Here is a 12,837-nt window from a genome sequence, read left to right as displayed (position 1 = left end):
GCCGGCTTGCAGAGCCTCCAGAACTTACTCCCTGCCCTTTATCAGAGATGTCTGCCAGCCATCCCGTCACCCTGGGGGCCCCCGAAGCCTTTAGCTTTGCTGCGAGCTCAGCGCTACCTTCCCTCTGGCAGAACTGCTGGTGTTGAGCGGCTCGGATCCGGTGGCTGAGGTGGCCATCAGGCAGCTCAGTGAGTCTTCCAAGCTGAAGCTGAAGTCGCCGAGGAAGAAGAGCACTATCATCATTTCAGGGATCTCCAAGGTACGGCCAGGGCCGCGGGGACCTCAGCTCTGCCCCCGGACGGGGTCAGCCCAGGCACGCGACCAGGGTTCAGAAGGTCCCCGGATGGGGTCAGCCCAGGCATGCGACCAGAGTTCAGAAGGTCCCCTTTGCAGGGGTCCGATTTCCTTAGGTGGCATAGTTGTTTATTTCTGCCCAGTGATGCCTTGAGAGTAGAGAGGTTGGTGACGCATCCCAGGAAAAATCACTGAAAGGGAAGGAAGGACTTGAAGCAAGACTCCCCTTTGCTTCAGACTCCACCCTCGTTGCCCCCCGGTTTCTGGGGAACCCCCTCTTCCACATTACACATTTCCAAAGCATTTTAATTTTTGCAACAAATATTGATTCCTTTTGTTTTCTTAGAGAAGTGAAGACTTTTGTAAAACATGCCCCATCCTCACTCCTTCCCGCCTCCTGCTCTGTGGTAGCCTGGGGAGCAGGAGTGGCCAGGCCATCTAGCACAGCTGTGTGGCCCAGGTGCAGGGGGCAGCTCTCCAGGGGGCAGGGCCACAAGGAGACCCTGACTCTGCCTTGAGGTCTCCCAGCAAACTGGCAGCAGGACGGTGGAGAAGTCTGATTTGCAGTGAGGAGGACGTGCGAACAGGGACCCTGGGAGGCGGGGCTGGACTCCTGAGGTCAGGGAGGGGGCTGGAGTGTGCTGGGAACCCACCCCTCAGCTGCAGGAGGGTGCCAGAAGGGATCTTGGAGGTGCTGAGGGTGAGTCACCAAGGTCGCCATTGTACCGGGAGTGGAGTGACGTGGCCTCAGTCCCTAGGACACCAGCTTGCTCACCGGTGGCCCTGAGCATCACTGGAGCAGGTACCAGTTCTTTTGGGTCCCTAGGTGCACTTCCAGTAAGAGCCAACAGGGGGCCCTCTCTAGAGCACCAGGCCCAGTCGTGGTTCTTCTCGGACATGGATAAATGAATGAGCAAAATAAGATCCGGGATCGTCTCACCTGCGCTTTCTCTGCAGCTTTGTTTTAGAATCCCAGACTTACAAATCTTAGTATTTAGAGTCTGCATTCCACTGTGGTTATATAATTTTTATCAATTTCCAAACTGTCCATTTGAGTTAGTGGGCTCTTCTGCAAGCTGGTGCTTATGTTAAGAAGCACAGGCGCCAGGTATCACCAAGCAGGCACACCTGTGTGGCCCTGCAGCCCCGCTCAGTCACTCTCCCCTGGACCACCGCCTGACCCCACCCACAGAGTTCAGAGCCCGTGTGCATTTTACAGATAAATAAGATTCTTATGAGGATACAAAGTGCCCTCCAGTGAAGTTCCACTTGTGGGGAACATAAAAGGGCTGCAGGAACAAGGGTCGAAAGGCTCAGTCTGAAACGCCAAGCCACTTCATCGTCCCCTTACGTACATCTCACCACTGGGCTCCCAGTGCTGGGCCCACCTACAGGGAGTAGAGACCCACTGCGTCCTGAGGAGCGCTGGCTGCCCCTGGCTGCAGACAGCCCTGTGCCTGTGTTGCGGGGGGGCCTGCCCCGGCCTGGTGCCTAGCAGCTCAGGGGCCAGCCCTGCTGCAGCCACTGTGAGACCCCCAGCAGAGCGTCTGAGAGCCCTCGGGTGTTGCAGGCCCTCCTTCCACGTTCCCCTGGCATCTTGCCCGACCTGCCTTCCCACTCACCGTGGCCTCTGACGGTGCATTTCCTCCACAGACCTCACTCTCTCAGGACCACGAGGCTGCCCTGATGCAGGACTACGCATCCTCCATGGACGGCGCCTGCCAGGACACCCCGTCCGACCCCTGTCCCCCAGAGGCCACCACGGCCTCTGTCCCACCAGTGGAAGATGAGCCAGCCCAGGCCCCAGCTGCCCTGGAGCCCCAGGAGAAGGAACTGGACTCCTGGGACCTGGAGAAGGAGCCCCTGGCGGCGGCGTGGGGTGGCCCAGCCCCTCTGGAGCTCGATGGGGACCAGCTATCCGAGAGCTCCCTGAGCATCTCAGAGCCCGGCGCTGCCAAGAAGCCTAAAGGTACCTGCTCCGGAGCCCCCGGCCTCCCACTTGGTGGCTACGCTCCAGCGCTGGTGTCCACCCTGCTTGAGTTCTTGCCAGCAGCCTCCCTTGCCTCTGTCCTCTGAGCTCCATCTTGGCCCACGTGCCCACCGAGAGCCTGTGGGGCAGACTGGGGACCTGTGTGTGTGAGTGGCTGGGTCACCTCTGCGTTTGGGGGCAGCCCCCCTTCCACTGTCTGAGCCGGCTCCACCTGGGAGCAGAGCTGCCCCTGACTCTCAGGGTCACCAGGAGCCAGGAGCAAGGTAGGACCAGAAATAGCAAAGCTGGAGGAGCCCAGGTCTCCAGCCGTGGGATTGCGCTTACCTCATCTGCCCCCCAGGCTCCCCCCAGGCTCCCCCTCAAACTAAACCCAACCCAGCCTTAGCCTCATGCCTGAGCCCGACGGGCTATGGAGGGAAGAAGCCGTGAGACGCCCTTTCTTAGATGGCCAGTGACGTCCTGGAACCGCTCCTGCTGCTCAGGTGCACACCATTTGACCTGGGAACGTGTCTCGGGGCTCAGAGACCTGGGACACGCCCAGCCTCGGGTCCTCCACAGCAGGACCATGCCCCCACCCCGTCCCTCTCCTGAGCTCCTCCACCCAGGTGCAGTCGGCTCCGTGAAGGGGTCAGAGGGCCCCGGATGGATCGGGCTGAGGGCAGGGTGTGGCGCTGCGGGTGCAGCTGGGCTGCCTCCTGGCTCTGCCCGCCCGGGACTCCAGCTGGCTTTCCAGCACTCCCAGAGCATGTGCCCGTGGAATTCTCGGCCACTCCAGGGGTCAGGAATCCGGGGCTGCTCTGCTGCAACCCTCCCGCCCTTGCTCTCACGGCCGTAGTCACCCGGTTCTCCTAAGGCGGGATTTCGCCCCCAGAGAACAGGTGCTGCTGAACACCCTGCAGGGCACAGGGCACCCCCGCCCCAGGCGGCCCCTCTGGGAGCGTCCGTTCTGTGCTGCGAGTGCGAGCGAGCCTGCGGTGGGTCGCGTCCTCGCCACCTGCCATTGCTGCTGCTTGTCCTTCTTGTCCCTCAGCCTTTGATGGGTCGCAGAAAAAGCAAGGGACCTGGGGACTGCCCTCCTCCTCCTGCTTTGACTGATGTCCACGCGCTCTTGCTCCCGGGCACCCCAGTGCGCCCCTCCCCATGGATTCCCAGACGCCCGGCCTCGCTCACACTGTCCATCCGGACGCCAGTCCTCCTCCATCCCTTGCTCCCTCTGCTTCCGCAGCCTCCAGGTTTCCCCTGCCTCCCCGTTCCCTGGCCAGGGCGGTGAAGCCTTTGGGGGACCTAGGTGTGGGCAGGCGTGCTGGGGCGGGGAGCGTGGTGAGGATACGCGGCCGCGTGGTTCACACTGGGGCACTGATGCATTGCCACCACGCTTTTTATAGGTGAGCTATTTGGCTGAGTGGGAAAAAGAATATTTCTCATTCCAGTGCTTTCCAAGAGATTTGCATTTAGTATGTCTGAGATGTCAGAATCTTAGACTATGTGTGGTTGCCAGATTGTTCTCATTTTACACCCCCAAAATTAAAACTTTCAAGGGAATGACTGTGGAGTTCATGCTTTTTTAAAATTCACTTTTTGTGGTTTAGAAGCCACCAGTACCCTCTGTCCCATCAGGAGTCAGGGGGAGACTCCTGGGATGCCTGTGTATTTGGAACCTGGAATGGTGCTGGTTGGAAGTCCCCTCCCGAACTTAGGTTTGTTTGTGACCTAAGAAGTGTGGACAGAGCTGCCCAACAGCGAGTGGGTGAGGGCCCCCACAGCGTGGCCGCGGTCAGGATGGGGCTCTTAGGTGTATTTTGTCACGAGCGCATCAGGGGAGGCTTGCAGGTGGGGCGTGGGGGTGGGAACCTGGCCAGGGTCTGCGCGGCTGGTGCGCCTGCGCACGGCCTCCCGCGTTCTGATTTCTCTCTTGCGTGCTTTTCTTTTCACCTCTGCGCTCTCTGCCTCCGTGCCCTTCCCCCTCACTTAAGAGGATCGCTCTGCCGACCAGAGTTAAGTGTCTGCACAGTAAGTCCTTTTTGTCTTCTGTCTTCCTATTACGCGTTGCCTTGCTGTGAGACACGCGGGGCGAAGGGGCGGTCCGCTGCACCCTCTGCCCGCGGGGCCTGCTTTCCTGACCTGGGCTGCCGCGGGGAGCCGAGGCCGGGGTGGATGGGGAGGGAGCCCAGCTTCCCCTCCGGCTTCTGTGCCTGTCCAGCGTGCGTTTGAAATCGAGAGCTGTTCTCTGGCCGCAAACCAGTTCTCAGTGTTTCTAACAGCTTTGAGGACGTTTGATAAGCGCACGGTTGCCTATCTTTTTGGGATTTGTTGGGCTGTGTCAGTGTGTTCTGATCAAATCCGGTGACCAACGTTCCTACCTCCTTATCATGACTTGCCTTGGGAGCCACCGTGCATGCGGCTCCACCGTGTCCCTCTGTGCCTGCCACGGCCTCCCCTGTTTCCTCCCACTCTCCGCCCTCTGGAAATCATGATTCTGCTTCCAAGATGGCACCCTGGGTCCCTTGGAGGCCATGGTTGTGGGTGGGGGCTCAGTCTTGCTCCCAGAGCCAGGGGTACATGTGAGAGGGCCTGGGATGTAGCAGTTGGGTGTCCTGAAGTCACAGTGGCCACAGTTGCTCTTGCCTGGTGGGTAGGAACTTCCCTGTCAGCAAAGGGTAGCAGACTGTGTGGCTCAGAGTCAAGTGTGACCTACCAAACCGGGAGCTGTGCTATCAGTGTTTCCCAGGGAAATGGAACCAATAAGTTATAGAACTTAAGGAACTCTCTCATGCAATGGTGGGGCCCACAAATATGAAGTATGCAAGGCAGGTGGCAGGCTGGAGGCAGGACCACCATGTCGAGACAGAATTTCTTCTCCAGAAAAATCTCATGTGTTCATACTTAAGTCCTTCAACTGATTGGGCCAGGCCTACTCACATTATCCAGAATAATTTCTTCAATGTCCGGGTATTCGCTCCATGTATAGAACACCTCCCGAGCAACACCTAGACCTGTGTTTGACTCAGTGGGCACTGTGGCCAAGCTGACATGGAACGCTGGCCCTCACAACAGGTAGACTCCGGCAGCGCTACCTCCCAGCAGCAGGTGAGGGTGCTCTTCCCTCTGAGCAACCCTCACCTTCACCGATGGCCTGGCTGTGTCCCTGGTCGCCCAGCAGGCCTGTGGCCATAGCTCTTCCACGTTGTTTGCCCCGGGGGCAAGTGCACAGTAGCAGGCTCAGACAGACCGAGGCTGAATGGTCTCTGCCTGCTGGCGCCCTACACGGCTGGCGGCTGAGCCTTGGCATCGCCCACGCCCCAGGATCCCTCTCTGTTGGCACAGTTGTTCCGGAGCCCTGCCTGAGTCGCGCTGGGGCGGGGGGCCCGGAGGGCTTCGCCATCAGGCAGCTGGCCGGCGCTCCTCCCCAGGGACGCAGGCTTGGCCTTTGCTCCAGCTGCCTCTCCTGGTGGGCGCCCGTCATCATCCCAGACAGAAGGCCGGGCCCCAGCACGCAGGCCTCGGAGGCAGAGGGTCCCCGGCCCGTTAGCCTCGAGCGACCCCGTGTCCTCCACGCCCACTCGGTAAAGGAGGTCACACCTCCGTCCCGACGGGCTCTGGGGAGCAGCTGGGCTCCATCCACAGCACTGCAAGTCTCCGTGTGGTGTGTCCCCTCGAGGACCAGAGGCCGGTGTCGTCCCCACAGAACCCCACGGGTCAGGTTAGGGAGCACGTGTGAGTCCCGGGAACCCCTGCAGAGAGCCCGTCACGAGGGCGCAGGAGACGCAGGGAAAGGGACATGACAGAAGGCAGAGCTGCACGGGCCGCCAGAGCCCCACACCACGTGGTGTGCAGCGCCCACACCACAGCCCACCGGCAGGAACTCCACCAGCGGCGAGTTTAAAACCAGTACTGTGCACACCTCCCTAGCCCGCCACCCGTGCGCAGGCAGGACGTCCGTGGTGCTGATCTTAGTGCGCAAGAACCTGATATACAGATGTCACTCGGCCGCTGCCCTCGAAGGTGGCCGCGGCTGCTGGGCGGGTGCAGAGCCCTTTAAAGTTCTTTAAAGACCTGCGCCTGTCTCAGGTTCTGGCTTCCCTTTAGCCCCTGGGAACCAGTGCTTGTCCCCTGCAAGCAGGCCACTGTGCCTTTTGTGGCCACAGCCCTGTGTCTGCCAGCCCAGGGACAGAGGATGTGACACAGCAGGAGAAGACTAGCGGAAGGGAGGGGAGGGGAGGCGCCTGCCCTGGGCTCTCTCCCAGACCCCGGATCTCAGGGGCCAGGGGGCCTGGGCCTCTGCTGTCTCGGTAGATGCTGGCTGGTGATCACGTCCCAGGGCTGAGAATGTTACCCTGCTGGCCACCTCTCTGCTGCCCACTCTTCTGTGTGGCCACCAGGGTTCCCGGGACCCAGCAGGATGATGCACTGGGTGTCTGGTCGCCATTTTAGGCCAGCTGCTCCCCTGTCTCTCCTGGCTGAGGTGGTCTTCCAGGCCCGGACAGAGTGCCATGAAGGAGTGGTCCAAACAACAGAGGCTGTCTCTCTCAGCCTGGAGGCCCAATCTAAGCCTGAAGCACCTCCAGGACTGGCTCCTCCCCAGGCCGCAGGGAGGGCCGTGCCGGGCTCTCCTGGCTGCGGGGTTTGCGGCACCCTTCGGCCTTCCGTGGCTTGAGGAGCATTGCCCAGCCTCTGCCTCCGTCCTTACGGGGCGTCTCCCTGTGTCTTCACATTGTCTTCCCTCTGTGTCCAAATGTCCCACCTTGAGGATGCCAGGCGTATTTGATTAATCCCAGCTAATGAGCCACTTGGAGTTGATCACCTGTGTAAAGACACTCTCTCCAAAAAAGCGGTCAGTTTCCACGGTCCTGGGGTGCAGAGTTCTGTGTGGACTTTGGAAGGACACAGTTCAGGCCCTGCTCGCACCTCGAGCCCTGACTCTAGCCCCCAGGCTGAATTTCAAAGCAGAGACACATGTGAAGTGGGCTTTGAGGCTGGCCCTTCAGGACAGCCCTGCCCACAGGGGCTGACAGGCTGCAGGCTGATTCGTCTCTTCCCTGAGCCCCCACTGCCCCAGCGGGGCCTCTGACCCCTCTTTCCCGTCTCTAGTCCACACGGGGGGGCGGGGGTCTGTGCATTGCCTCAGAGACTCCCAGGTCATCCTGGAAGCAGCTCCTATAGGACAGTTGAACCTCCAGCCGGGGGTAACCTCAGGGTGCAGAGCCCCCTTGTAGCAAGGGTCCCCTGGCTGGGAGCCCAGCACATGCTGTTTGATACCCAGGGGACTCTGCCCACCAGCTGAACCCCAAGCTATGTCCCACTGGAAGAGGTTATTTGGCTGTCCTGAGGCCCTCGATGGTCTTTCATGACAGGCTGCATTTTCTGGGGACGTGCGTGCCACAGACCTGCTGCCATCTACACAGCCTGCTACCTTCCCCGTGTTGCAGGAGACCCGGGCAGAAGCAGGCAGCTGGGAGGGCCACCGGATTCCATGTTCTTGCTTGAGAGCATTCCAGGCAAGACACACACTTAGTAAAAGAATAGCAAATGTTGTGAAGGGATCAGAAAAGGGGACAAGGGGACACTCTCGAGGGAGAGAGTGGGTCCTCTCCGAGAGGAGGATGACATGCCCCTCCTGCCCTCCAGAAGTTTCCAGAGAGTCCCGCCCAGGTCCACCTCTTTGACAGACAGCAGGACGGCATCCGACTTCCAAGTCCCCACTGCACATGGTGAAGGGCCAGGGCAACTCTGAGTCACTGTGGTCCGTGCTGACTGCTTCTAACTGGAACCTGTTCTGACGGTTTCCGGTTGGGGGAGTATCTTTATCTCCCTGAGTTCTGGAACCTGGTCTGTGTCCGGGTCACAGGAGCCTCCCGGCCCCCAGGGTGGCTTGTGCTCTTCTTATGGGCACCTGGGGCCTGCACTTCTCCTGCAGATGATGGGGGGGTTTGCAGAGGAATGCAGCCAATCCTATTGGCTAAAGCCAGGCAGGGCTGCAGGTAAACTGCTTTCAAAAGAAAGCATGTGGGGGTCAGCAGGGTGGGCCCAGGGGACAGAGGCGTCCCTCCACGTTCCCACCACCATTCCCTAACACCTTCCCATTCTTTCCAGCATCCCTGAAACTCATGGGCTCCCGACTTTAACTGTAAAGATGCCATAGTGATTCTTCACAATAGTCGATTTGGTTGTATTTACCAAAAGGTGTTTTTAGGACAGTTTTTTCTGGCAGCTTTCACCAGGTTAGATTCAGCCACCCCTGGAGTGTTCCAGCTTCTTTCCCAGGACATGGAAGCTCAGCTCCCAAACCAGCCCCAGAGTGGCTCCTCGAGTCACCGCTAGTTGACCTCAGCCTGCTGGGCAGGTCTCCCTGCCCTCAGTGGGCTCCATGTGGGCCTGCGTCCATTCACAGGAGCCAATGGCCCGATCCTCTCCTTCCTGAAACCTGGAGGCTGTTGGCACACATCACAATGATTGCACACAACGGCTAGCTCCACACTGAAGCTACCTCCTCAGCTCACTGACCGGGTGGTCTTCTTCCTGCCACTGACACCTCCCTCCAAGTGCTGATGAATTTCTCAGGCTGGCTTGAAACACTTGCTGGGTCCTGCCCGGTAGGGTGCCCAGCTACTGTAGAAAAGCAGCTGAGCCGCTGCCCACACCCAACCTTAGGGAGCCGGCCACTGCTGCTGGGGTGGCTGCTGAGGCTGCGTGTTATCCCCCACCTGAGATCCTGTGCAGGTGGTCAAGCCACACAAAACAGAGGGGTCTTTCTTTTTTTCCTTTATTTGCAGGCTGGGAATTGAACTGAGGGCCTCGTGCATGCTGGGCAAGTGTTCTACCTGAGCTCTGCCCCTCCCCAAACTGAGGTTTTGTAGATCAAAAAACTCAGGTGTCGATTCTCATAAGGCCTAGGCGTATGAGCTGTGTGTATAAAGGTATATAGTATATGAATATATTTGTATATACACACAGTAGGATTGGGAATTATATAAAAATTTTAAAAATTTTACTCCCAAAATAACAAATTTTCGGGTTTCCTGAGAAAGCGAGTGCCACTGTTCTGGGGTCCTTAAGCGGGTCTTTTGTGTGTGACCCTCCTTCCTGGGGTCACACACACAGCGCTGTGCTGCCTTCACACCTCCCAGTGCCGGCCAGGGGCAAGAACCTGCCGCGTTTGGCTTGGCTGTGAACACCTGGCCTCCGATGGTCCGGGCGCCCGGCGCACGGCCAGGTCCCCCTTCCGTCCCGAGAGGCGCTGCGCGAGGGTCGGGTCAGTGTCTTCTCCGCCAGCTGCCACGGCTCGGAGCAGGCAGCTCTTCACCAGAGACACCAGCGTCCTTCCTTCTCACCTAGGACGGTCCCTTGTGCCCACAGCCCTGATGGCCCTGTGCTTCCTCTTGCAGGAGGAATTTTGAGGAGGGGTGCCAAGCTGTTTTTCCGCCGACGGCACCCGCAGAAAGAGCCCGGCATGAGCCAGTCACACAACGACCTCCTGTTCCTGCAGCGGCAGGAGGGCGCCCCGAGGAAGGGGGCGACCCTCACGCGGCTGCTGAACAAGAAGCTGCTGTCCAGGCACCACCGGGGCAAGAGCGCCATGAACGGGGCCCCCGTGGAGCCCTGTGCGTAGGCTGCCCGCCGCCTTCCCTGCCGCTGGAGGACGGGCACCCAGGACGCAGGAGGCCTGGCCGCTGCCGCGCACCCACTCCTCCAGCTCGGGTTCCCAACAAGCTCGTCTGAAGGGAAGGAAGGAAGTGCGTCTCCAGCCGGAGGCTTCCCCCAAGGAGAACTGACGAAGCCCAGTTTGCCACCAGAACCCCAGTGGCACCCGCAGCCCCGGCTAAGCATCGGGGTAGCAGTTAGAGAGCAAGAGCTACACCACCCGCAGGGCCTGGGAGGGACGGCGGGATTCGGTTCACCCACTGGGGCCTCTAGCAGGTGTGTGTGGGGCCCACGCCTCCAAGTCAGGGGAAGGTGTGCCCCTCTGGGCTGTCACTGTGACCAGAATGGATGGGTCACCTCTTCTAATTTGCTGCTTAGAATTAAAAAGTACACCTGGCCCTGAGAACAGGGAGGTGGAACATGGGCAGGAGTTTTGATAAAGAAATATGATAGCAGTTGATGAAATGCTTTGACAAATATAGGAAGGCATTGCCTTTGCTGTTAGCCATAGAACTTGAAACCTTACACAAACACTAAGTATGTCCCACGCATTACTGAGCATTTCCCAGGCCTCTCTGAGCCTCCTCGGAGGAGACGATGTGAATGCCGGCGTGGTTCTCCATCGTCCTCTGCCATGTCAGACGCTCAGAATGCCAGGGAGCAGTCGATGTGCAGATTTCCTCTCCGTCTGGCGCACCTTACTAGACAGGAGCCTGATGAGCCTGACCCGGGAGTTGGGAGCAGTAAGTGACAGCTCACAGAACATGGTGACCCCCACACACGCGCACTTTTTGCCAAATATTGCCTACGGCCAAAACAAAGGACTTGTAGGGCACTCGAAGAAAGTGTTCCGCATCTCAGGTGTCCATCCTTGGAATGGGAGTTTAGTGACAGATGGGAAATTCTTTTTATGGGCTCTTCAGGTTTCTGTTCTGAATGGTGCTCCTGGCCACATTTTGGGGTGTCCTTGTTTTGGTTTCCAGTGGAAAAATGAGAAGCTTGGCACGTACTTTCAGAATCCCTGTGTACCTAGCGAACCACCTCCCTCATCACTTGCCAGTTTCCACATTGCTCCGCTCTTGAACGTGTGATGCCAGCAGACGTGCTTGTCACTGGGGTGACACGTCTTGACCCTTTACTGAGATTGGTGCTCTTCCAATAAGATGGAAAAGGCTGGTGTGACCCTGACCCCTGGCAGATGGGCAAGCAGAGCCTGCCGTCCAGCGCCCTGATGGAGCCGTGGAGGAGCAAGGCCCTTTGAGAGAGCCGAGACCCAAGGACTGTTTTTCTTTCCTGTTTTTGAGGGAGAGATTCAAAAACTACACTGGGAATTCACTTTCAAATGCACATTAAAAAATTCTTAGGTGTTCCAGGAATTATCAAGTGACTTTAAAATGACTTTTTACCCACGCTTTGTTTTTAAAGATTGCATTTGAATGTTAGCCGTTGTAAAGCTCCAAAATATATTAATAGCAAGTCAGTCCCCAAAGTTAGTAATTGCTACCAACTTTTCGGGATAGGAGGGGTCACTTCTTTTCTTTGTCTTGCGATGGATAGAGTCTGTGACGTGAGAATCAATTCCAAGGGGGTGTGATGTGTCAGAATTCCAGATTTGGATCAGAAGTGTTAGTATAGATTGGGTATCCCTTATCTGAAGTGCTTGAGGCCAAAGTATTGCAGAGGTTTTGGGATTTTGAATATGTAAATAGTCTTTACCAACCAGATATCCCTAATCCCAAAAATCCAAAATCTGAACTGTCTGGAAATTCAGAATGTTTTGAGCTCCCTGATGCTTTAAAAGTTTCAATTTTGTAATTTTGGATTAGGGATATCTGGTTGGTAATTCCTAATCCTAAAATTCAACCTATATAATTAAAAAAAATTCTTTTTTGATCTGTTTGCTTTTAAAATTCAGGTCATCTTAATTAAAAAAAAAAAATAGAAGAAAGCTTTTCACCAATCCCTTCCCAAGTCCCCCCATGAGTGCTGCTGCTGTTCAACACCCAGGTCTGGGGCTCACTTCCTGGGGGTGCACCCTCGCCGTCTCTGCCAGTGGCCTTTCTCACGTCATAGAGGACACTACTGCAGGGACACGGGAAGCCCTGAGGAATGGGCTGTGTCGATACTGTGAAATCCCCTTCCACGTTGTGTAGCCAGGTCTGCTTTTTTCTTTTTTTAAACAGTGTGAGGTATTTACGTTCAAAGTGACTTTCTTGGAGATGATTAAGATCGTACGCTGAATGCTGACCGCACTCACGTGCCCACTCCTTATCCCCAGCCGAGGGTCGTGTCTTTCTGTCTTGATGGAATTGCTGCAGAGTGGCATTTTATAAGTACCAGTGCTCACTGACTGTGCCGCCCAAGCTCCCAGAGACTCATGTCACGGGTGATGCCTCAGGACCCCAGTGCCGACGCGGGTCCGCCTCTCTGGAGCAGGTGCGCTTGTTGGTCTGGATGAGCTGGCAGCCTCTCCTTCCTCTGCTTGAGGACCAGCCTGAATCTGTTGTGGAGGATGCAGCGGACGTGTGTGTGTGTGTGTGTGTGTTAAAGTAGCAATAACGAAGGTGGGGTCTCTTTACTCCAGTTGAAAATCTGCTGTGACACAGAGCATTACACAGAGCACTTTATCAATCTAGTTTCAAGTTTAAGTTCAAAACCAGTCCTTGGTCCTCACCAGGGCTACTTGGCCAACTGCTGCCAACCAATTACAAATTAGGTGCCCATCTGGACTTTTGCTTGGGTCTTACTGGCTAAGTACAGAATGTTGCAAATTTTCTTGAGCAGAAAGGGAAAGATTAATTTACATTGCTGTCACCCAAAGCAGATTTTTTCTGGGTTATGAACTCAAGGTTCTTGGCCTTGAACCCACAGAATACAAGTTGACGGACACTGGAAGTCAAAATGTGTGTCTCTTT

The 12,837-nt window shown here is 57.0% G+C and overlaps 1 protein-coding gene across 3 annotated transcripts in view; it reads left to right on the top strand.

Annotated features, from left to right (window-relative positions):
* C2cd2 (C2 calcium dependent domain containing 2) overlaps positions 1-11,910 on the top strand; it is a 54,916-nt gene extending 43,006 nt beyond the window's left edge. For 2 of the 3 annotated variants that reach the window (XM_047563726.1, XM_047563729.1), the window contains 3 exons: positions 132-259; positions 1,948-2,263; positions 9,667-11,910. In XM_047563726.1, the coding sequence (XP_047419682.1) occupies positions 132-259; positions 1,948-2,263; positions 9,667-9,890 (668 nt within the window). In that variant the 3' untranslated portion in view covers positions 9,891-11,910. Of the gene's footprint in view, positions 1-131; positions 260-1,947; positions 2,264-4,257; positions 4,295-9,666 lie in introns of all 3 variants that reach the window. The other variant, XM_047563727.1, reaches the window with a different exon arrangement.
* The last annotated feature ends 927 nt before the right edge of the window (positions 11,911-12,837 follow it).

The sequence above is a fragment of the Sciurus carolinensis genome, chromosome 9 (assembly GCF_902686445.1).
Source record: "Sciurus carolinensis chromosome 9, mSciCar1.2, whole genome shotgun sequence".
Classification (NCBI taxonomy): Eukaryota; Metazoa; Chordata; class Mammalia; order Rodentia; family Sciuridae; genus Sciurus; species Sciurus carolinensis.
The sequence above is the reverse complement of the archived record's forward strand: the minus strand, read 5'-3'. Positions and strand labels throughout refer to the sequence as shown.